Source organism: Quercus robur, chromosome 5 (genome assembly GCF_932294415.1).
Source record: "Quercus robur chromosome 5, dhQueRobu3.1, whole genome shotgun sequence".
In the NCBI taxonomy this organism is placed as follows: Eukaryota; Viridiplantae; Streptophyta; class Magnoliopsida; order Fagales; family Fagaceae; genus Quercus; species Quercus robur.
In genome coordinates, this window is record NC_065538.1 from 82360203 (window position 1) to 82383627 (window position 23425).

At 39.3% G+C, this 23425-nt stretch overlaps 3 protein-coding genes across 48 annotated transcripts in view; 1 reads left to right on the forward strand and 2 right to left on the reverse strand.

The window, feature by feature from the left end:
* Nucleotides 1–2009: 2009 nt before the first annotated feature.
* Nucleotides 2010–4008, reverse strand: LOC126728833 (uncharacterized). The gene is made up of 3 exons (XM_050434594.1): nt 3970–4008; nt 2817–3668; nt 2010–2729 (listed from the first exon to the last, which is right to left on the reverse strand). Exons 1-3 carry the CDS (start codon nt 4006–4008, stop codon nt 2010–2012), a joined length of 1611 nt encoding a protein of 536 aa, XP_050290551.1.
* A 3005-nt stretch (nt 4009–7013) lies between these two features.
* LOC126727392 (equilibrative nucleotide transporter 3-like) lies at nt 7014–12138 on the forward strand. The gene is made up of 9 exons (XM_050433055.1): nt 7014–7556; nt 7694–7798; nt 8257–8412; nt 8517–8660; nt 8962–9067; nt 10669–10844; nt 10935–11095; nt 11473–11731; nt 11823–12138. Exons 1-9 carry the CDS (start codon nt 7515–7517, stop codon nt 11931–11933), a joined length of 1260 nt encoding a protein of 419 aa, XP_050289012.1. The 5' UTR covers nt 7014–7514; the 3' UTR covers nt 11934–12138.
* Nucleotides 12139–13284: 1146 nt separating this feature from the next.
* The window catches only part of LOC126727389 (pentatricopeptide repeat-containing protein At2g26790, mitochondrial), a 56752-nt gene continuing 46611 nt past the window's right edge, over nt 13285–23425 (reverse strand). For 3 of the 46 annotated variants that reach the window (XM_050433022.1, XM_050433001.1, XM_050433018.1), the window contains exons 3-9: nt 14924–15023; nt 14746–14847; nt 14505–14596; nt 14252–14355; nt 13875–13969; nt 13538–13793; nt 13285–13430 (exon numbers count right to left, since the gene is read on the reverse strand). The gene's annotated coding sequence lies outside the window, so the exon portion shown is untranslated. The other 43 variants (XM_050433041.1, XM_050433034.1, XM_050433049.1 and 40 more) reach the window with 37 other exon arrangements.

Consider the following 23425-nt stretch of genomic DNA (forward strand, 5'->3'; position numbering starts at 1 on the left):
GTTCCCCAAAGCTGCCGGGAACAAGAAGTTTCTTCTCGTCGGCACCGATTACTTCACGAAATGGGTCGAGGCTGAAGCGCTGGCAAACATTAGGGACGTTGATGTCAAGAAGTTTATATGGAAAAACATTGTCACCCGGTTCGGTACCCCACACACCCTAATCTCGGACAATGGCCTGCAATTTGATAGCAAGGCCTTTAGGAAATATTGCAGTGAACTGGGGATTATCAACAGGTACTCTACCCCAGCCTATCCGCAGAGTAATGGGCAAGCAGAGGCAATCAACAAAACCATAGTGAGTGGGCTGAAGAGGAGGTTGGACGACGCGAAAGGGAGGTAGGTTGAAGAGCTCGCCCACGTCTTGTGGACGTATCGCACCACACCTCGCCGATCCACGGGAGAAACCCCCTTTTCGTTAACCTACGGGGCCGAGGCCATCATCCCATTAGAGATAAACTTTCCCTCCCAGAGGACTGCTACATTCGACCCCATTGTTAACAATGGACTTCTAGAAAAAAGCCTGGACCTCCTTGACGAGAGAAGGGACTGTGCGATGGTGCATCTAGCTCAGTATCAACAAAAGCTCAAGCAGGGCTATGACGCAAAGGTGAAGTCGAGACCCTTGACGCCTGGGGACCTGGTGCTGAGGAAAGTCCTGGGCAACGCGAGGAACCCTGCATGGGGAAAGCTCGGACCAAACTGGGAGGGTCCATACCGTGTCACCTCTGTGGCAGGCATTGGAGCGTACTATTTGGAAGACATGGACGAACATGTAGTGCCACGTCCATGGAATGTAAATAACCTGAAAAGGTACTTTTATTAATGGAAAATACTTTACCTAACGTCGTTTTACTGTACAATCTCAGTAAGTGTTAAACAGAACCCAAGTCCTGCATGGCTCCTCGGACCACAGACTTGGGGGAAATTAACCGCGCAACAATCTCAGTAAGTGTTAAACAGAACCCAAGTCCTGCATGGCTCCTCGGACCACAGACTTGGGGGAAATTAACCACGCAACAATCTCAATAAGTGTTAAACAGAACCCAAGTCCTGCATGGCTCCTCGGACCACAGACTTGGGGGAAATTAACCGCGCAACAATCTCAGTAAGTGTTAAACAGAACCCAAGTCCTGCATGGCTCCTCGGACCACAGACTTGGGGGAAATTAACCGCGCAACAATCTCAGTAAGTGTTAAACAGAACCCAAGTCCTGCATGGCTCCTCGGACCACAGACTTGGGGGAAATTAACCACGCAACAATCTCAATAAGTGTTAAACAGAACCCAAGTCCTGCATGGCTCCTCGGACCACAGACTTGGGGGAAATTAACCGCGCAACAATCTCAATAAGTGTTAAACAGAACCCAAGTCCTGCATGGCTCCTCGGACCACAGACTTGGGGGAAATTAACCGCGCAACAATCTCAATAAGTGTTAAACAGAACCCAAGTCCTGCATGGCTCCTCGGACCACAGACTTGGGGGAAATTAACCGCGCAACAATCTCAGTAAGTGTTAAACAGAACCCAAGTCCTGCATGGCTCCTCGGACCACAGACTTGGGGGAAATTAACCACGCAACAATCTCAGTAAGTGTTAAACAGAGCCCAAGTCCTACATGGCCCCTCGGACCACAGACTTAGGGGAAATTAACCACGCAACATTCTCAGTAAGTGTTAACCGTTTATGATTCTCAAAAGCGTTCAAGGGAGCCCAAGCCCTGCGTGGATTCTTAGCCACGGGCTTGGGAGAAGTCAGCATTGTAATCGTTTTTGCCCAACTACAAAGCGTCGCCATTCTAACGCATTCATTCATTATTGCTTGACTTTCAGTAATAAAAAGGCAAATTCAATATCCGTTCATGATGAAAACAAATAAGAATAAAACAGCGATATATGTAATGAAAAAACTGTCGTCATATAATGTTCAAAGTAACTCAGTTCAGGAATATTAGCGAGGATCAAACAAAATGGAGTACAAAAAGTAAAACAGACGAGTTCCTATTCCACGTCCCTAAGGGCCCTGAGTCGGGGCAGGCTGATCATCCGTTGCTGGGTTCTCCGGGGCGATCTCCTGGGCCTGGGCAAGGATCTCGCTGATGCGAAGACTGTCCTCGGGTGACTGGCCCTGCGTAGCTTGCTCCGTGCCCCCAGTCTCAGGGATGGAGGAATCTGCTGGAAGAAGCTCAGTGGGCGCAACCTCACCAGGAATCTCACGTATCTCCGCAGGGAAAAAGATGTTCTCAGCTTTCCTGAGATCAGAATCTGCGGGAACGGCTGCCTGATCCATGGCCAATCCCCAGGTCGAGGTGACGTATTCCCTGCAGACGGTGGCAACTTCCTCGGCCAGTCTTTCCTCAGTATCGTGAACCCCACGTTCATATGAAGCCGCCACAGCTTTCTCGGCAACCTCTCTGGACAAGCGGGCTTCCTCCTTGGTCCTTGCAAGCTCAGCTTTAAGCTCCGAAACCGCCTGTTGCTCCGCTGACAGTCTTTCCTCGGAGTGTCGGAGCTGCTTGCACAGCTCTTCGGTTTGCTTTTCAGCATTCTTCAGGCCAGCCTCTGCACTCGCATTAGCCTTCTTCACCTCTTTTAGCTCATGATCCTGACGATCAAGATCTCGTTTGAGATCGCCAGTGGCCCTCTCAGCTGCAGCACGGGACTGAGCCTCCCTATGCGCATCCTCACGAGCTTTCTTGGCCCACTCCTCAGCAACATAAATTTGTTGGGTGACCTGCACTCAGACGGAAATGAAGACGATACCAAGATAAGGCAATAGGAAGGTTCTCAACACAAAGACAAGATGGAAGATTCCACTTACCACAGCCATGTCCCTCTTCAGTGACATGAAAAGCTCTGGCTGACGAATCTTCCTGAGGACTTCCATATCACGGGGCAAGAGAAGAGGCTGCTGCAACGCCTCAGCCATGAACGAAGCCTGCTCACGCTGAGACTCCCATAGGGTCGCATCCCAGAGGATTGGAGCGCCAGCTAGCTCGATCCGAGGAGACCATGTTCGTGGTCCCCTTGGAGTGGCCGCCTCATCTCGGCTCTCAGTGGACCTGGTTCTTTTTTCTCGGGGCTCTTTCATTTCCTTGCCCTTCTTTTTAGGCCCGGCTTTCTCACGGGCAACCTCTCCCTCCTCCGCCTCTTCTACAGGCCTTTTTCGCCTTAGGTTAGGCATAGGCTTCAGCGCCGCACCCGACGAGGGAGGGAGAGGAGGAGCAGGGGCTTTGGAGACAATCTGTCCTTTCGAGATTTCCTTGGATGTCTGCCCTTTGGACCTGTTGGATAGGAGACCCCTAAGGCCAGTCCTCGGCTGGAGGTCCATTCCTTCTTCCTCTTCTGTGTCCTCGCTGATATCAGGCTGTGCGATGACCAAACCAGTACCAGGAGCCGCTGAGGCACGGTCTAAATCAGCGTCAGAATCGGAGATCTCTACTACTCTGACCGAAGCCTCCCCTTCCTCAGTAAACTGGAACTGGTCTATCTGATCCTCTAAGGATGAATGTGAAGAGCCGGCCTCCTCCTCTGGGATAACTACTGGGGGAAAGACACGTTGGGGAGGTAACTGAACAGGAGGCAAGTCTGTATCAGCGAGGAACCCTGGTATGGACACGTCAATCCGTGCTAATCTCGGACTACCGGCTCTAATAGCTTGTCCGGCTTCTACCTGGGCTCGAGTGAGCGGAGTGTAATCCAAAATCAAAGGAGCCGACCGAAGTTGTCCGTCCTCGCTAACAAAAATCTCGGACCTCAGGAGGTAATTTAGGGCTGGGATATTGACTAGGCTCAGCCGAGGAGTTGTTCGTCCCTTGTCTGCAAAGGCCGTTAAAAGATTTATGTTAGTCCGAGGAGACATGCAACCAAACCAACAAGTTTAAAATTAAAAAAAAAAGAGAGAAAAAGAAAAAGAGGGGGAGGAGCTTGAAACCAAAGTCCTCCCCACGGCATCTAGTCCTACGACACCCCACCTGGCTCTCCCGCCCTAGTCGGACAGTGAGGTCCGTCATACCATGGCCCGGAGACGATCAAATGGTCGTCCTTCAAGCCTTTGCTGGACTTCGAAAGGCGGGATATCAACCTCACTTCGTCATTCCTAGACTTTAGATAGTATGTGTCGCCGAGCTTATGGCATTCATAAAGATGAACCACATCGTGCCATGAGAGGCCGAGGTTCATCTGATCGTTCAGGGTTTCGACACACCCCAGGATCCGGAACAGATTAGCAGTGCATTGATGGGGGGCCAACCTATGACCACGTAGGTAATCCCTAGTTATTCTCCCCATCGGAATAGTCATTCCTCCTTCCACGAAGGCTATCATTGGAATTGCGACCTCTCATGTTCTCCGTTTGAGCAAAATGTCCTCCAGATGACAGTATTCTAAACCTACCTCCGGTGGGATACGATACTTCGCCCTGAAGCCCGCCATACCGGCCGGAGAATCTATCATTTTCTCAAGCCTACCCATCCCCTCTAATCCTAAAAAAACAACTTGAAGGCAGTATGATTAATGAAGAATGATGGAGAAGAAGCACGCACTTACGGGTAAGAGGCACGAATGAGTCTTCAAGAGAATGGCAGCGGAAGTAAGAACGGACTGAAGGAATAAGCTCTGAGAAGTTCTGAATACTGAAAGGCTCGTCAAAAGTGAGGGACGAACACCCTCAAAGCCTGTTATACTCGGTAGAAGTTGAACAGACGCACTCGCGTCTAAGGCACGTGAAGCGCTGTCCACCGTAGATCCTGCCTCCAACCGTTGGATTGGGCGAGTGTAAAACCTCGAAAGTTGCGGTTACTATCCCCAGAGTCATTAACTGCCCACAGCATTAATGAGGCACATAAAGGCGTACCTTCACCCCCTACACGTGTGAAGCAGTGGTTCACCACGAGCCGTCTAGTGGGTATCAAAATCCCGCCTTTTCTCCTCGGACCCAGAAAAAGGCAGGCATTTTGAGGGGCTATTGTGGGGGGTAAAATCTGTCAGCTGATGTTGGGCCGTAGTTCATGTACCAAGCCTAACCACGATAAGAAGAAAAGGCATGGGCGCAGGATATCCCATCCTAACCATGATGGGCCGGGCCTGCTTAGGGGCGTCCAAGGAGGAGTACCTCCTCGGACTCGCCAAGTGAGTGTCAAATTCGCACCCCCTACCTGGCGAAAGGTCACCCAATACGAAGGAATGGTGCGTGGCGTTCAGGAAGGGGGGCAACCACAACTGCCGCATTAAATGCCAAGGAACTACTTTTCCAGCCGCATTAATGTGGAAGGGACAGGAAGGCAGAATCATCTTGGCCAGTGCAACTCACAGAAAAGAGAAAGGATGACCTATGGGACAGGCACTCAAGTGGAAGGTCAGATGGTTGACAAGTGTAGGGTCATGATCTTAGGAAGGATGCTATATAAGAGAAGAAGATCCCCATGGAAAGGGGATCGGGAGCAGAAGGGAGAAAAAGATAAAGAAAGAGGAAGGAGACTGAAGTAGAAGAAACCGCCCCAAGGATCGTTACTCCAAAAAGTTTGAAGGAATAATCCTTACGTCCAACTGGTTGCATGGCTTGGTCATAACTACGTTTCCTCTGTCAAGGACCTAGTTCTGTAACCTACTCTCTACAAATTCATTGTTGAGGGACTTTTGGGCCAGAATCACCCACCTGTTGGGCCTGAGCCCCAAAACCGCCCCCCTACATATATATATATATGGAAAACAGTCTAAAACTTCATTTCTAACTAAATATAAGTTAAACTAAAGTACAAAGATTCCAAAGCATGGGGAAGAGAGTCCTCAATCCAAATAACATCAAAACCCTATGCTACACTGCAATACTTAAGTCAATTTAATTAACCCTACACTTTCATTAGCATGACAATCAAAATCCTATCCCACTTTATTAAGTTCTGAATGAGACATCTAATGTATACCAAAAAAATGCATTGATTTATCCAACTTGTATAGCTTATAGTTTTATTTCTCAGATTAGAGGAGAATTTTACCAAAAAGAAAAACTCATCTGAAAACAATTACCCCTCCCTTCCCTGCCCCTTAAACAGAAAACACCAAAATTGCCTTCCTCTTCCAAAAAAAAAAAAAAAAAAAAAAAAAAAAAAAAAAAAAAAAAAAAAGGTACCATACTTGTGTGTATTGGTATTAAATTTCTCATTATTAAGGCTGAATTTAACTAGGAGTGAGACTAAGGGTTTTGATTGTCACACCAATAAAAGTGCAAAAATTTATGAATTAAATCATTTAACTATGTTACAAACACTCTCTTATATGTAGACTCAAACTCTCTTAATAAGTCTAACCTAACGTACAAAATTTTATTACTTTATAAATTGAAGATGGAGTGGATAGTGGAGACAGTGTTTAAACTCAAAACCATATTTCTAACAATTCAGCAAATAACAACAACAGGCCCTACCATGAAGCAAACCCAGAGTACAGAGAGTGCTCAAAATTAGATTGGGATTCATATTAGTAGTTATTATGATCCATCTACCTAGTAAAGTAATAATAAAATGCTATTAAAGTCTACATAATTAAAACAATTACTCTTTGTTAAAAACTTCAACTCCGGTCCATCCAAGATTCCACTACGATCACGTTGATGTCCTTGTCTGGGATGAAGATTTTTTAATATGAAAGTATGAAACCCTGACCCAATTTCCTAAGAAATGGCAATATCTAACACTGGCTAAAGCAAATTGCTGAAAATGAAGTTTTGTCAGCCAAAAAAAAAGGCAAATTACTACTATAGTAGATTCCTTTGCTTTTTAACATTTGTCCTATACTTGAATTTTATTCCATTAATTGACTATACATTTGAGCTAATCATCCAAAACTTTAATTCACTAGTCAAAGCTCACCCACCAAGATTCTTTGGCTATCCTTTTGATTCATTAGTCATTCATCAATCGCAACCACCACCTGTTTTTCCATGATTCTAAACCAAAAGAATCTTAGTTCTTTTTCTTTTTCTTTTTCTTTATAAAATTATATGGTCCACACTCATTTTTGCACTCAAACTTTGCAGTCCACCTCCATACTTCTATATAACTAAAGCTCCTTTCTTTGCTTCCATACTCTTGATAAGGTTTCTGTATCCATCTTTTGCATTATAGAATGCATTTCCTTTTGTATAATTTGAAGCCTTCCGTTTTAATGCATTGAAAAGTGAACATTTGGTTCATGGTTTTTACTCCTTTTGCATTCTCAAAGCCATTCCTACCACCTTTTTTAATCTTCTTTGAAAGTTTTGTACTTGGAAGGAGCTAGTTACTACTCAAAACCTATAAACAAGGCTTGTTGAAACTCACGCTAGCATTTATCTTTTTATCATAAGTATAGGCTGCATAAATATAGATGTTTATTCCCATAATCATGCTATGATAACTCTTCAGTTTATAGCTCTTCCTTCAATGTTTTGTTTGCTTCCAAATTCCAATGGACCATTTTAAGTATCAGTCACAATAAAAGTATATAAGTATTGCAGAGTCTTGACTTGTGAGAAATAGCCATGACTATTGCTGTAGAAACTGAGACTCCAACAAGGCTTGAGGTTTGTACTTCACACATTGTTTCATTGCTAGAACATTAACTTGGGGGATTTTGCAAATTCTAAAAGAAGAGACTGAGTGGAATTTATTTCAATCAGAACATTATATCTAATATTTGATTAATATCTGTAATAAGCAGGGAAAGCATAGAGCAATGGTAGTTTGTTTCTTTCTCGGGCTTGGGTCTCTTATGTCATGGAGTAGTATGCTGACAATTGAAGATTACTACTATCAGTTGTTCCCAGTAAGTCATGTTTATTTTCAATATATTTTTTGAGGCTAAAAATGACTGCATAAAACTGCTCCCTTTAGATATTGTACAAGTACTTTAATCTTTTGAAGCAAGGAAGACACTGCAGCTTTTTGAAATTCAATGTTGATACTGTATGAGACGGGGCAGGCTCAACTGAAACTTTTTTTTTACTTTTATTTGGTTTATATTTTATATTATATATGCCCTTTGAAAAGCTAGAAAACTAAAATTTGGGTTGGGGGGGGGTGGGGAAAGAAAAAAATGATTCTTCAACCATGAGTTCTAGGTTATAATTGCTGAGAGCCTAAAAATGGAGTTACCTATTCCTGTTTTACAAAATAGTTTTAAGGAAAAAACTATTGTTTATGGCATTCTGTACTTCATTTGATTTATTTTAAGATAAGTTTTGAGATTAATTAGACTTACAAGGTTTTTCCTCTCTTTGGAAGAAATACCATCCTTCAAGGGTACTTACGCTTGTTTATCAACCATTCGCGCTTGGAACAATGGCGATACTAGCATACAATGAATCAAAGATTAATACCAGGAAGCGCAACATATTTGGATACACTCTTTTCTTTGCAAGCACTTTGTTAGTCTTAGCTGTAAGTACAGATTTTCCCATTTTATATTCTTAATTTTGGCCATCTAATACTTGTAATTCATATTGCATCCATTGTAATTTCCCTTCCTACATGTTTGGTGACAGTTGGATTTCGCCACATCGGGGAAAGGTGGAATTGGACCTTTTATTGGTTTATGTGTGCTTTCTGCTTGTTTTGGAGTTGCAGATGCCCATGTTCAAGGTGGAATGCTTGGAGACTTGTCTTTCATGTGCCCTGAATTCATTCAGGTTGATATTCTCAAGAGTTCTTCTATTTACATTCCTAAATTTTAGTCCGTGAATGATTATAATCGCTAGTTTAAAGTGGTCATTTTTAGTCCCTATGGAGTGATAACATGTCAGTTTTAGTTTGGCCACTTAATATAAGGACTAAAAGTGATCATTTTAAACTTTAGGAAATAAAATCTCTCGTGGGCAGAACTTTAGGGATCAATAATATATTTGAGCTGAATGTTTTTAACAATTTTCATTGTTGTCTTCATCTGTTTAACATTAATTTTAATACATGTCCATTTTTTATGCTCTGCAGTCTTTCCTTGGGGGTCTAGCTGCATCAGGGGCTCTGGCCTCTGGTTTGAGGCTACTCACAAAAGTATCCTTTGAGAAAACTCATAATGGGCTTCGCAAGGGGGCTAGTATGTTGCTCTTATCTATCTAATAGTCAACTGTTATGGTTTTCACAATTTCGCTCATATGTAGTCATTGCTGATTTGATGGAAAATGCTGCTCCTTACTAGTTAGTGCTGTTTCAAATTTCAATCTTTCTCATACACTATTATTATTAGTATTGAGAAGCCAACAATATGGAGTTGAATTTAAGCGTACAGGAAAAGGAAATTGAGCTTCATTCAATTGCATAAGATAAATTCTTAATTTTATATAAACTAGCTGCGAACCTGCGTGTTGCGCGTGATAATTTTTGATATAAGATAGAATTTCTATTCTAGCCTAATCTAAGTGTATATATGTGTGAAGCTCCCTCCTAGAGACTTGAACTCCGATCCTTGCCCCTCACTCCCCACAAGCACTTATATTTGTGGAGTGACCATCGCACCAAGGGTATAGTGCATAAAGAGCTTGATAAAATTTATTACAAAACTTCCATTATTTTTTTTTCTTTTTTTTTTCTTTTTTTGAGGAAATCCGTTACTACTGTAGAGTCACGATTTACAACCCAAGCCCAATACAATAAATTTGTAAAGAATGGGTGGAAGAACTAGGCCCTAATGACTTTGACAACGGCTAGTATGGATTTGAAAGATGATCAAGTAAGAACAAAGAAAATAAAGCTGAATAACTTCCCTGTCCGAGGAGGGAACCCTTCTATAAATTGATCACAATTGAGTACAAGAACAAGTTAGATTGCTACAGTGTTTTCTCTCTCTTTTTTCGATTCCCCTCTCATGGAGGGTCTCTCACATTATATATCTCCCTTTGGATCATCTTCATCCTACACTTGTTAATCATCTGAGTCCTTACTTGAATACCTGTCCCATCAGACGCCCTCTTTGGCTTTCTATGAGTTGTAGTAGCCAAGGCAGCACTGTTCAAAGGTCTTCTCCACATAAATGCAGCCAAAAAAGTAGCTACAGTGCATTTAATGCGGTGGTGGCAACTTTCCCTTAAATATTTTTGGGTTTCCGTCCTTCTCGTATGTTTATGAGACACGTCTCTATCATTGGAGCTTCTTGGAGGGTCACTCTAATTGCTGAAGTACATACTTAAGCTGTATTCATCATATTCAAGGAAGAGTTCCTCCTCGGATCAATATAGATATGTATAGACATTGTTTTTTATTTTTGATTCTTCATTGATTTCATTATTTAGTTATAAACATCTAAATTAAATTAGATGAATATGTAAAGGCAAAATTATATGTAATGTTAAAACCATCCAAGATGAAGGTGTAAAATCAATAATCTATTTCTATTTTTTGTAATAAAAAAAAAAGGAATAAAATAAATTCTAAATTAAAGTAGGAATATGTAAAGACAAAATTATATATAATGTTAAACCCGCTGAAGATGAATGTGTAAAGTCAATAATCTATTTATATTTTTTTGGTAAAAAAATAAGAATAAAAAATAAGTAAAAAATATAATAATTATGTGGCCAATGACATGGTAATAAGGTGACGCAATAGAAGCTCAGTAGCATTAAATGCTACACTTCAACTTTTAGATATATATAAATTTTCTGAAGCTAAGATGACTAAAAAAACATCTTTATTTTGCAGCACTGTTCCTTGCAATTTCTACATTCTTTGAGTTTCTGTGTATTCTCCTCTATGCAATTGTCTTTGCTAAACTGCCAATAGTGAAGTACTATCGCACAAAGGCAGCATCAGAAGGATCAAAAACTGTATCATCTGACCTTGCTGCTGCTGGCATCCAAACAAACTCAAACCAAGGAGTAATGCACCTTCTCTTTAACCTCATAATGCATCATGCTCAATGAAGTTTTGAGATTGCAATATGCTAATGGCCTTAGGAATTTTCACAGGATGAAGATGACACGAAACAACTAGAGCGCTTGAGCAATAAGCAATTGTTCTTTCAGAATATAGATTATGCAATTGGCCTATTTCTGATATATGTGTTAACATTGTCAATTATCCCCGGCTTCTTGTATGAAAATACTGGAACACATGGGCTAGGCTCATGGTAAGTGCTCAATTATCACAGAGGAACATTTGGTATACTCTTACAAATGATGGAAGTGGAATGAGTAAATGTTTCACTGTATTCTAAGTGAGCCTGCTTTTTATCAAAAACCATCATTTCCATTTTTAATTTCAATAAAAACTTGTAACATTTGGATATATATACTCCATTAGTCCAGTTTTTTAACATTATCATTCCCTAAATGATTTCTTTGCAGCTTTCCATTGTTTCAAATTGCACTTTGAATAAAGTATGCAGTTTCAAACCATAGTATTGTTTCTATGCCTAGCTATGTGCTAGTTGCCTACATGTTTGCCTTGTCTAGTGAACTAAAAAAGTGAAACTACAATACTAGCACATTGATGATGATATTTCAGGTATGCACCTGTTCTGTTTGCAATGTACGGTGTCTGGGATCTGATATCAAGATACATTCCTCTCATTGAAAGCCTGAAGTTAGAATCAAGGAAAGGCCTTATGATCGCAATTCTTTCTCGTTTCTTATTTATCCCAGCATTCTACTTTTGTGCAAAATATGGCGATGAGGGATGGATGATCCTGCTGACATCCTTATTAGGAGTATCTAATGGCTACCTTACTGTCTGTGTCCTTACAGTGGCACCCAAAGGTTACAAGGTTAGTTGACATAGCATGCTACCTAATATGCAGCAAATATAAGTTTTCCAGTGGTTCCTCATTAATATTTATTGGTTTCATTGTTTTGCAGGGACCTGAGCAAAATGCTTTGGGCAATTTGCTTGTGTTGTGTCTTTTATGTGGTTTATTTGCAGGAGTAGCTCTTGATTGGTTGTGGCTCATAGGTAAAGGGGGGTTTTAAGGATCCAAGTTATTGTTGTAATAGATGAAGCAAAGTCAGTTCCTATTGACCTTTTATCACCTGACAGAATGAAAATCATCAGATGAATAGCCAAATGCTAAACTTTATGCATTGGAATTATATTTTTGATTATATAGTCATGACCTCTTCTAATTTTGTTTAAATTATCAAAAACCTCATAAATAAACTTTATGCATTTGAATTATATTGTTAATTTTATAGTCATCACATTTTCTAATATTGTTTAAACTATCAAAAAGGTCCCATTTAAGAAATATGGATTTAGACCATAGAATTGAGTTGAGCAGGACACACCATATAATCCATTGCAACTGATTTTTTGCTTGTAGTCAAACCAAAGCAGGGACACAACTTCCTTACATAAATTTAAATTATAAAAATATAAAAAGAGTTTAGTTAAAGTATAGTTTTAACTAAAAAATAAGTAATGCTTTAAAAATGTGTAAGTTAATAAGCTAAAAGAAATAGTTGATGGCAAATAGGATTTTCTCACAGCAAATCCGTATGCTTGCAAAAATACTTCATACATGCCTTTTCTGATACAGCTGAAAATGTAACATATTATTTGCAGCTAGGGTTCAAAATTCTGTAGCAATTAACATATAGAACCAAGACATACACATAAATGAAGTCTGTCTCTATATCATTAAAAAATAACAAGTAAAAGTTGTCCCCAACTAATCAAAATAGACTCTAGATGGTCATTTACGTCTATTTTGACTCTATGACAGAATAATCCTATAAAAAAACATGAAAGATTTTACCATAAATAAAAACTAACATTAGTAGAAGTAATTTTTTTTTTTATAAGAAACATTAGTAGAAGTATTAAAAAGGGCATGTCAATTAGGGAAGTAACTAAGAGCGTGACTTTAGATAGTATAGAATGGAAGAAAAGAATTCACATAGCCGATCCAATCTAATCTATAGAGGATCCATTGCCAACTCCAAATTTTGGGACTAAGGCATTATTGTTGTTGTTGTATAGAAACTAAGCACAACAGCAGGACTAAGGCATTAGTGTTGTTGTTGTATAGAAACTAAGCACAACAGCATAACTTTCAAAAGAAATAGCCTTTGACAGCAATTAATTGGGCCCATGAATAAGAAGTTCAAGATCCTTCGTCATCTTCCCTGATTTGACTGTTCCAACACATGCTGCTTCCAGTTCCACAGTAAATCCAAAAGTTCTGTGTTGCCATCCGCCCTGCTCAATTTTCACGTAATGATTTAAATAATAAGAAAAATGAAAAGTCCAATTCCTAAAACTTCAAATTCACAGAACTAAAATTATACAAAACTCATCAATAAAAGAAGAAATTAATCTGATACCTGTGTGCAAGACCTCGTGTTAAAGCCAATGTTGATGCTATGCTGTTTATGCTGGTTTCACCACCTCTCTGATGGAGCCAGTAATAGTGGTAACTGTCCCATGTGCTGCTTCAGGTTTGATTGTCTTTCCATCTAGGCACACCCCTGAAACCCAAGACCAACTTCACATGTATTAGAAGAGAAAAATGGACCAAAAAGAAAGGCTTTAAAAAAATACCAAGAAAAATAAAAATGAGAACAGTGAAACATACCAGCACTGATGTCACCAGCACAAGAGATCCAAATCCTGTACCAATGGCAAGAGTTTTTATCGTAAACTAGATGAATAACTTAACACTCAGTTAGGACACTCCAAGAGCTAAAAACTTTTCATACAATTCACGCATTGATACAAACATTGGGCAAAACAATCACTCTGCACATTGCAATCATAGTTTCTGCAAGTCCACATAACCTCCTTCACTTTAAGAACCTAAGGTACCATATTATCAGTGACGGTATTCATACCTAGCAATTCAACCACATAAGTTGATGACAAACTACTCAAACTTCATAAAGTAATTAAGCATGATGAACTGGATATCTCACCATATCCCTGCAGCATCAAATTTAGATTTCCATTGAGTTTCATGAACTTCCTGAAATATGTCCTTGAATCTTCATGAAATTCACATGATAAGAAACTGGCAATACATAATAAGTAAGACAGACACAAAAGGTCCGCATAGAAGAAAAAAGGTCATGCCTCTCAATATATAATTAGTAAGACAGACACTAAAGTTCACATAGAAGAAAAAAGGTCATGCCTCTCAATTCATAATTAGTAAGACAGACACTAAAGTTCCACATAGAAGAAAAAAGGCTATGCCTCATATTAAGGTAAAAGAGTGTCTTTGATAATTCAGTTGAAACAAATTTGGGCAGAATTAGAATACCAAAGAAAGTCTAACAAGGTAACAGCATACCTTCCATCATATTTCTTAAGAATGGTGTTTTTAGTACTAAGATAAAGTAGCCACCTTTTCTGGTAAGCAGTATTCATTGAAGCCTCGGTAAAAGCATGAATGGACTGTTTTCAAAAAGATTATAAAAAAACAAATAATAAATAATAAATAATAATAATAACACTAAAAACACTCTTCTAGCAAGTCAAATTCAGGTCAGGCACCAAGTATGAAAGAAACAAAGGAAAAAGAATAGCATTTGTGAGATCTGAACCTCATCGGTGTTATCCATGGACAAGGCTACACCTCCAGCACCAGTAAAGTTGAAAACCTCTAACTCTTTCTTCTCATCATGTTTATCCAGTACTGCAGATATTCCAGTTTCCCTTAATAGCATGATTACATACGAAGACATTGATAGAAATATAAAACTGAAAAAACTAAGCCGTAACAAGTCTATAAAAAGTGAAACTAATAAGATCATTGAAATGCTGAAAACTGGGAGAGGATTTTACCAAATACCAATTTAAGTTTTCTGGATCCTGGTATAACTGTATCATTTGTCCTGTACTGATCATCAAAAGCATGACATTTAATGTACATAGGCTCAGTCCAACCTGAGAAAGAAAACCAAATTAATCGGGGCCCTTGGCTTTTTAATATTACAAACCAAGTCAAGAAAACATTACAAACCTCTTTCAAGATGGGGGATGTTTTTGCAGATATTTGGTTCTTTGAAAAGAGTACCTGGTGTAAATGGAAAGCACAGTGACCTCTTTCGTCAAATAAAAATCTGGAGCAAAAAAAAAAAAAAAAACATTACCATGGGTTTGGGTAAAGAATTTATCTTTGCACAGAAAAAAGAATGGGGTTTAAACCCCATCATTTATCAATTTCATTGTTTCGTTATCATATATAAATACAAGGAAATAGTACCAATATCTACGTAAAATTCCTTGTTTAAAAAATTCTGAAATTCCTTGACCAGTTATTGCTCTACTTCATCAAATTTATGAGAGAGGAGAGGGGACCCTGAATCCCATCAAATACTTATTGCTTTGCATAAAAATACTATGTGGCCATGTTTTGGTGAAAATTATTTATATATTTGTAGCAGAACAGTGCAACAGGGTATGTTACAGGAAAGCTGCTAGCTGCCTTGATAATTAAGGGCCAAACCACAGAATCTCGAATCTCACTGCTCTAAAATATACTGGAAAATGAATGTACTATTTGGGGGCATGCATTGAGAAAAATTGGCACTTAAATGACATTGCCACGGTCAAGACACATTCGGAGTGAAAATAAAATATTTGATGGAATGATATCAGCAAGATTTGGCGTGCAAATCCACATTGTTTTATGTGGATTTTAACGGTGAAAGCTTAAGAATTAATCTTCAATCATGTCAAGCTCAATTAAAGTTTGCCCAAATTGAATTGAGGATATTAAACTGAAAAGCCCATCAGAAGAGCGATTTTGGGTGATTTTGATGCAATTAATTGAAGTGAGGAACAAAACCGTAACAAATCTGGGACAATGGTGGAAAAGTTGAGGTGAGAAAGAGAAATATAGCTCCGATGGGATCTGGAACAAAAAAGTTTCCACAAAGACGACTAAGGTAGTGAATCTAGTGGTGCTGACTTTGATCAAGGTTGTGGCATAGCAAGGAGTATTTCAGTCAGTGACAAGTTGACCAAGGTCAGAGGAGCCAGAGTATTTACAGCAGGGGATGACGTGGGAGCTGGAGACAAGCTGGTAGGGGCCTTGGAGATGGGAAGGAGGTATTGACTAACCAGCGAGTGAGCGAGAAACGTGGAGGGGTTTAGAAATAACAACTGAATAGGCAGAATTTGTAAATCAAAATTTAAGAACTGAATTTCTGGCTAAAATTCTATACAGAATTTAGAATTTCGGCCAAAATGGCCAACTGGCCCTAAAATCGTAAGTATATAGTTAGTTGGCTTTGTTTAGAAACATTATAGCTAACTAGCATCTCGAGTCTTAAAGACTCGATTTTGGCATTCAAAATCACTCGGTTTGTAGCTTGGATCAGCTCTGATGTGGCAGAGCTGCCACTTGGCATCCACATAGAAATCGAGTCTCTAAGACTCGATTTCCAATCCAAATTTTTTTTTTTAAATTCTAAGTCTGTACATGTCAGAAATACCCAAAACAAATTTAACAAACTTTACCTCTACGCAGATCAGATCAGATCAGAGGGAGAGAAAGAGAAACTCACCGCTACTCAGATTAAATCAGAGGGAGAGAAAGAGAGAACCTCACCAGCGAGGCCTGGGGCTCGCGCCGGCCAGCGTCGCGCGCGGCCAGGGGCTCGCACCGGCCTGGGGCTTGCGCGAGCCCCAGGCCGCGCGCGACCCAGGCTCGCACGAGCCCCAGGCAGCACGCGAGCCCCAGGCCGGCGCGAGCCCCTGGCCGCACGCGACCTAGGCTCGCGCGAGACCCAGGCGGTTTCTGTTTCTGGTCATGCCGCACACGCCTGGGTCTCCGATCTCGATCTTCTCTCCCTTTCTATTTCTGGTTTTCTTTTCTTTTTTTCTTTTCTCTGGGTTTTTCCTCTGATGCTCTTCTTTTTTTCTTTTTCTTTTTTTTCACTGGGTTTTTCCTCTGATGCTCTGGTGTTTGGTCTGAGTTGGTGATATATATAGGCGTTAGAAATCAAGTCTTAGAGACTCGATTTCCATGTGGATGCCAAGTGGCAGCTCTGCCACATCAGAGCTGATCCAAGCTACAAACCGAGTCTGAAAGACTCGATTTTGAACACCAAAATCGAGTCTGAAAGACTCGAGATGCTAGTAAGCTATAGTGTTTCTAAACAAAGCCAACTAACTATATACTTACAATTTTAGGGCCAGTTGGCCATTTTGGCCTAGAATTTCTTCCTACAGCACACCCAAACAAGGAATTTTATTTTATTTAAATTTAAATTCTGTCATACCCCTTTATTGTTAATTGTGAAAGTGTTTTAGGGTTTGATTAGTCAACCCTAACACATAAAATATTATTTATATATAAAGTACATGATATTATAGTTTTGTCTCTATTATTCATAACACTCCCCTCAAGGGGGAAAGTATAGATCATACAATCCTAGTTTGTTACATGATAAACCCAAACGAGTCTTACATAAGGCTTTAGTAAACATATCAGCTATCTGGACTCTTGTAGAAACATATAGAGTAGCAATTACACTATCTTCTACTTTCTCTCGAGTAATATGACAATCTACTTCAACATGCTTGGTTCGCTCATAGAACACAGAATTGGAAGCAATGTAAATTGCTGCTTGATTATCACAATGCATAGTCATAGGCAGTTTCACAACAAATCTTAATTCCTCAAGTAAATGCTTAATCCACAAAAGCTCACATGATGTGTGCCATGGCTCTATACTCAGCCTCTGCACTAGACCTGGCAACAATAGTTTGTTTCTTACTTCTCCAAGTAATCATATTTCCTCCAAGAAAAGTGCAATACCCAGTAATGGATTTTTTATCTAACAGTGATCCATCCCAATCAGCATCAGTGTAGGCTTCTACCCGTAGGAGACCATTAGCTTTATACAGAAGACCACGGCCTGGATGTGCTTTAAAATACCTCACAATTCGAATAACTGCCTCCCAATGTGAAAGGCAAGGATCTTTCATAAACTAGCTCAAAACACTAACTGCAAATGATATATTTGGGTGAGTAATTGTGAGATAATTTAGTTTACCAATCAAACGACGATATCTCTCAAGATTAGATAATAGCTCCCCCTGATCTTCATACAATTTGACATTAGGATCCATAGGAGTCTCCACTGGTTTAGATCCTAACAAGCTAGTTTCTTCCAAAATATCGAACACATACTTCCTCTGTGATAAACTGATGCCTTCTTTAGATCGTGCTACCTCAATACCCAAGAAATAACAAAGTTTACCCAGATTCTTAGTTCGAAAGGAGTTTTGAAGGTATCTTTTCAAATCATCAATACACTGCTTGTCATCTCTAGTTACAATACTATCATCAACATATACTATCAACAAAATCTTTCCTATATTAGAGGTATGAGGAAACACAAAGTGATCAAAGTGGCAACGTTGCAATCCAAACTTTAACACTACTTCACTGAATTTACCAAACTAAGCTTTGGGAGATTGTTTAAGACCATAAATGGCCTTATGCAACCTACACACTTTTCCAGACTCCCCTTGAGCAACAAACCTAGGTGGTTGCTCCATATACACCTCTTCCTTCAAATCGCCATTCAAGAAGGCATTTTTAACATCTAACTGAAATAATGGCCAACCCAAATCAGCAGCCAAGGAGATCAAAATCTGGACAGAATAAATTTTAGCAACATGTGAGAATGTCTCGGCATAGTCAACACCGTATATCTGGGTATACCCTTTGGCAACCAAGCGAACCTTCAAACACTCAATAGAACCATCAGGCAAATACTTCACAGTATACACCCAACGACAACCAATAGTAGTTTTCCCTAGAGGACGAGTAACTAAAGACCAAGTAGCATTTTCAGACAAGGTAGACATTTCTGCCTCCATAGCAAATTTCCAACCAGAGATGGACATAGCCTCCTAGACAGACTTAGGAACAACAGTAGAATTCAAGAATGTGGTAAAGGCATAAAGAGATTAAGACAAGTGACCATAAGAGACAAACTGAGAGATAGGGTGAGAGGTACAAGAACACTTACCTTTGGACAAAGCAATTGGAAGAGAGACAAGATCAGGAGTCGAATCACTAGGCGGGGTAGAAGTCTCTGTTAGAGGTTTCTGCCGACAACAATATACCTGGAGTGGTTTCTGAGGAGATTCAATAGGAGACACAGGTGGTAGGAGAGGAAGACGAGGAGAACTATCACTAGCAACCGAAGGAGAGAAATAAGACTGAGATTCATCAAATTTGACATCAGCACTAATGAAAAGATGTCGAAGAGTAGGTGAGTAACATCGGTATCCTTTCTAAGTACGAGAATACCCAAGAAAAACACATTTAATGGATCTAGGATCAAGTTTGTCACTCCCTGGACCTAAGATATGAACATAGTACACACAACCAAAGATCTTAAGAGGTAGATGAAACAAAGATGCATCAAGAGAGAGCACAGTATAAGGGATCTGACCACCTAGAACAGTGGAAGGCATACAATTAATTAGGTGACAAGCAGTGAGAACAGCATCACTCCAATATGATTTGGGAACATGCATATGAAACTTTAAGGCACGAATGACCTCTACCAAATGACGCATTTTGCGTTCAGCAACACCATTTTGTTATGGAGTATGGGGGCATGAAGATTGGTGAATTATACCATGATCATCAAAAAATTGAGACAAAGATGTATGAAAATATTCACGAGCATTATCAGACCAAAAAATACGAAGTGAAGCATTAAACTGAGTCTTTACTTCCATATAAAATGATTTGAAAATTGAGTACAATTTAGACCATTATTTCATAAGATAAAGATAGGTGACTCTAGAATAATCATCAACAAAAATGCCAAAATATCTAAATCCCAACAATGAGGGAGTGTTTATTGGACCCCAAATATCATAATGAACTAAATGAAAAGGACTACTAACACGACTCTCACGCCTAGAGGCAAAAAGCACCCTATGGTGTTTACCCAACTGACATGCTTCACATTGTAAAGACTCAATTTGAAAACACGACGAAACTAAGGACTTCAAATTCTTGAGAGATGAATGACCAAGGTGACAATGATGTTGAAGAGGTGAGAAAGATAAATGAGAAGCCACTAAACGGGAAGAACCACATCGATCCAAGTAATAAAGTCCACCGGCTTCATGCCCTCCACCAATAATCTTCCCCATCTTGAGATCTTGAAAGATACAATGAGTGGATAAAAAAATGGCAGCACAATTCAAAATTTTAGTAAGCTTACTAATTGAAAAAAGGTTAAAAGGAAAATCAGGAATATATAAGACAAAAGAGAGAAAGAGATTAGGATTGAGATTGGCAGTGCCCAAACCAAAAACTGTAGTGGCTGAGCCATCTGCCAATGTAACATTGGGAAGACTACTAGATTGCTCAAGGTCAGAGAGTAAACCTGAGGTACCTGTCATATGATTAGTAGCACCTGAGTTAATGACCTAAGGGTCCTGAATGGCAAGACAAGCAACGGAAGTACCTTGTTGAGCCAAAGTAGCAATAGAATCAGACCCAACAAAGTTGGAATGCAGAGACAAAAGGCGATTGTACTCTTCCTCAGGAATAGAGACTACTCTGGATGTTGGTGGAAGTGACTATGAAGGCAGTTCTTAAACTTGAAAACTAGCTTGGTGAGCTGAGGGTTTACCATACAACTCCCAACAAAAGTCTACTGTATGATTCTCACCATGACAATAAGTGCACTTACGAAGACCACGTCCTTTACCGCGACCCCCTTGTTCACTACCACAGCCCCCTAGGTCACGACCTCCATGGCCTCAGCCCCCACGACCTCGACCTCCACGACCACCTCTATTACTCCCCATATAAGGGGTAAAGGCAAATTTATCACCAGAAGGTAATACATCAGTATTGGAGGAAGAGAAAGGGTCAATACTCGAATCAAATAATGTGGCCTGTTGAAGTCTATCAAAAACTTCACTCAATGAAGGGAGGTCTGGATTAGCTAAAATTTGTGATTTTACTGGATTCAAAATTTTAGGCAATCCAGAGAGGAAGTGAGCAATATGCATAGAATCTCGTTGTTTCTTCATAATTTTAACATCAGAGGAGATAGGCTGATAAATATTGAGTTCTTCACTTACACCCTTAAACTTGTTATAATAGTCTTCCAAAGACATATCACTCAAACTCAAGGAGAAATAATTTTGATGAAGATCATAAATCCGCTTCAAATTGTTAACACCAAAGTAAAGTTCCTTGGCTTGTTCCCAAACAAGTTTAGCAGTTGGTAAGAAAACCAAACTACAACTGATCTTAGACTTCATGCTATTCCACAAACAACTCCTAATTTGTCCATCTTCGGCTCTCCAATCAACAAATTTAGAGTCTATAGGTATAGGAGGTTCCTTAATCACGTAATCAAACTTCTTTCTACCAAGAAGAAAGACTTCAACTACCTGTGCCCACTGAGCATAATTACTACCATTTAGACGAATGGAGGTAATTGATAACATATTAGGAGATAGGAAATAATTAGAGGGCTGAGCATTGTCTTTGGACTCCATAATAGCAATCTGAAGAACAAACTAACACTAAAGAGATATGTTGAACTGAATTAAAACAAACTCCAACCAACAACCAATGTACTTCAACCAATCAGACTTGCCAACAGCAACTCATCTATCAAAGAATCAACACCAAACTATTCCAAAAACAAGGCAGCAACAAATCCATACCAACACCAAAAAGAAATGCCCAATCCACCACTAAACATCAATCTAAGGCTGCCTGAATAGATAATCAGAGAACGTATTGAAGAAGAGAAGAAAAATCAGACCATGGTTGAAACCCTCAATTGAAAAACTCCGGCGGTGGCACTAGGGTGTGATAACGCCTTAAAATCTATACTTGTTATATATTTATATGGGTGTTATCTCCTTATTACTATGCTGAATTTGTATAATTAAGCCATGATTTGCATTAGTCCCTATTATTTATCTTTACATAATTTCTTGAATAAGATGCTATTCATTGTGTGTAATTTTCTACTTTTAGGAAATCATGTGAGAAAGATGAGTTTACAGGAATTTGTGAGAGAATGGAGGCCAAACTAGAATTAAAGTGGAGCTAAAGGACCATGCTTAAATGTCTAAGGAGGTGCAGCTGGAGTGCTTGGATCGTCTACCATGATTGGAAGCTTCAAATAAGGAAAGAAATCAAAGAGGCAGAATATGAAAAGGAAAAATCTAATTTGAGCACTGATCAGTATTTTGGGCGTATCTCTCTCCTCAAAAATCCAATTGACACAAGGCCAGATGGGTTGGAACCATGATTTAAATATATACAACTTTTCAGTTTTAAGTTTTTCGAAATTCTCAATTTTTGGCGGCCAAAATTAACTCACAAATTACTGCTGTAAACCCGGACGGAAATTAAAATAGTAAATGTTTTATTTTCTTTGGACACTTAGACATGAGGGTGGAGAAGAGAGGCTGTGAGAACGAATTTGGGAGAGAAAACCTTGTATTTTTCTTTCTCTAATGGCAGCCTAAACTCTTTGCTAGGGCTAGGGGTTATGTGTCTTCTATACGGTATGAATATTTAATGTGATTTTTTCTAGGATTTTATCAATGACATATTTGATTGTTCAATTAGATTTCTTTTGATGTATTAGTTCTTCCATGCTTTCAATAAGTTCAATCATGTTTTTCTTATTGTTTAGATGAATTTCTAATAGTTTCAAATAGAAATAAGGTTTTAAAGTGAATGGGTTTTTCTGAAAACTTTTCTAACCGCATTATTAATCGAGGTTATCATGCGTTATTAAATTGTCTAAGTTCAACCGAATCATAAGTTTCTAATTGTATAAGAACAATCAATTATGAAATAGATATTTTCTTAGATCACAAAGAATTTCATATCGATATAGGGAAACACCCCGATGCCCTAGTATTTACATTATTAATTTAAATTAGTTTTTATTATTATTGTTGTTAACAATCACCAAGCAAAAGTATTTTTCTTCTTTACCCAAATTTTTGTTTAATTATATTGTCTTTGAATCTATCCTGCTCCTTGTGGTTCGACCTCGATACTTCGAGAATTATATTGCTACGATCTCCTGCACTTGGGAGTGAGCAAGCAATTTTGGCGCCGTTGCTGGGGAGCTGCTGTGTATTCAGAGGCAATTTTTTTTTTTTTTTTTTGGAGCAAAGCATAGCTGGTGGAAATTCTTCTATTGCTATCTTCGTTCCATTTTTTCCCTATTTTTTTTTTTTTTTTTCTGTTTGTTTTTATTTTATTGTGCATTCATTGTTGCATGAGCATTTGGGTTAGAAACAAGAGAGGAAGATTAGAAAATTTTGAAACTTACTTTGGTAATCTTTTTGACACACCTTTGCCCTCACCTTCTTCATCAATCATGGGTGATGAAACACGTAAAAATCATGAGGAGAATAGAAGAACTATGTATGAATTTTTGCATCCTACACAAAATTCTGTTCCTTCGTGCATCATGTTTCCACCTAATGC

What these genes read in the sequence shown, in the direction of transcription:
- LOC126728833 (XM_050434594.1), bottom strand. Translation starts at nt 4,008, where the DNA reads ATGACGGACCTCACTGTCCGACTAGGGCGGGAGAGCCAG. An exon ending in GACTAGGGCGGGAGAGCCAG is followed by an intron (nt 3,669 to 3,969) that starts GTGGGGTGTCGT and finishes ACTCGAGCCCAG; the next exon opens with GTAGAAGCCGGACAAGCTAT. An exon ending in TGAAGAGGGACATGGCTGTG is followed by an intron (nt 2,730 to 2,816) that starts GTAAGTGGAATC and finishes GTCTGAGTGCAG; the next exon opens with GTCACCCAACAAATTTATGT.
- LOC126727392 (XM_050433055.1), top strand. Translation starts at nt 7,515, where the DNA reads ATGACTATTGCTGTAGAAACTGAGACTCCAACAAGGCTTGAG. An exon ending in GCACTTTGTTAGTCTTAGCT is followed by an intron (nt 8,413 to 8,516) that starts GTAAGTACAGAT and finishes GTTTGGTGACAG; the next exon opens with TTGGATTTCGCCACATCGGG. An exon ending in TGTGCCCTGAATTCATTCAG is followed by an intron (nt 8,661 to 8,961) that starts GTTGATATTCTC and finishes TATGCTCTGCAG; the next exon opens with TCTTTCCTTGGGGGTCTAGC.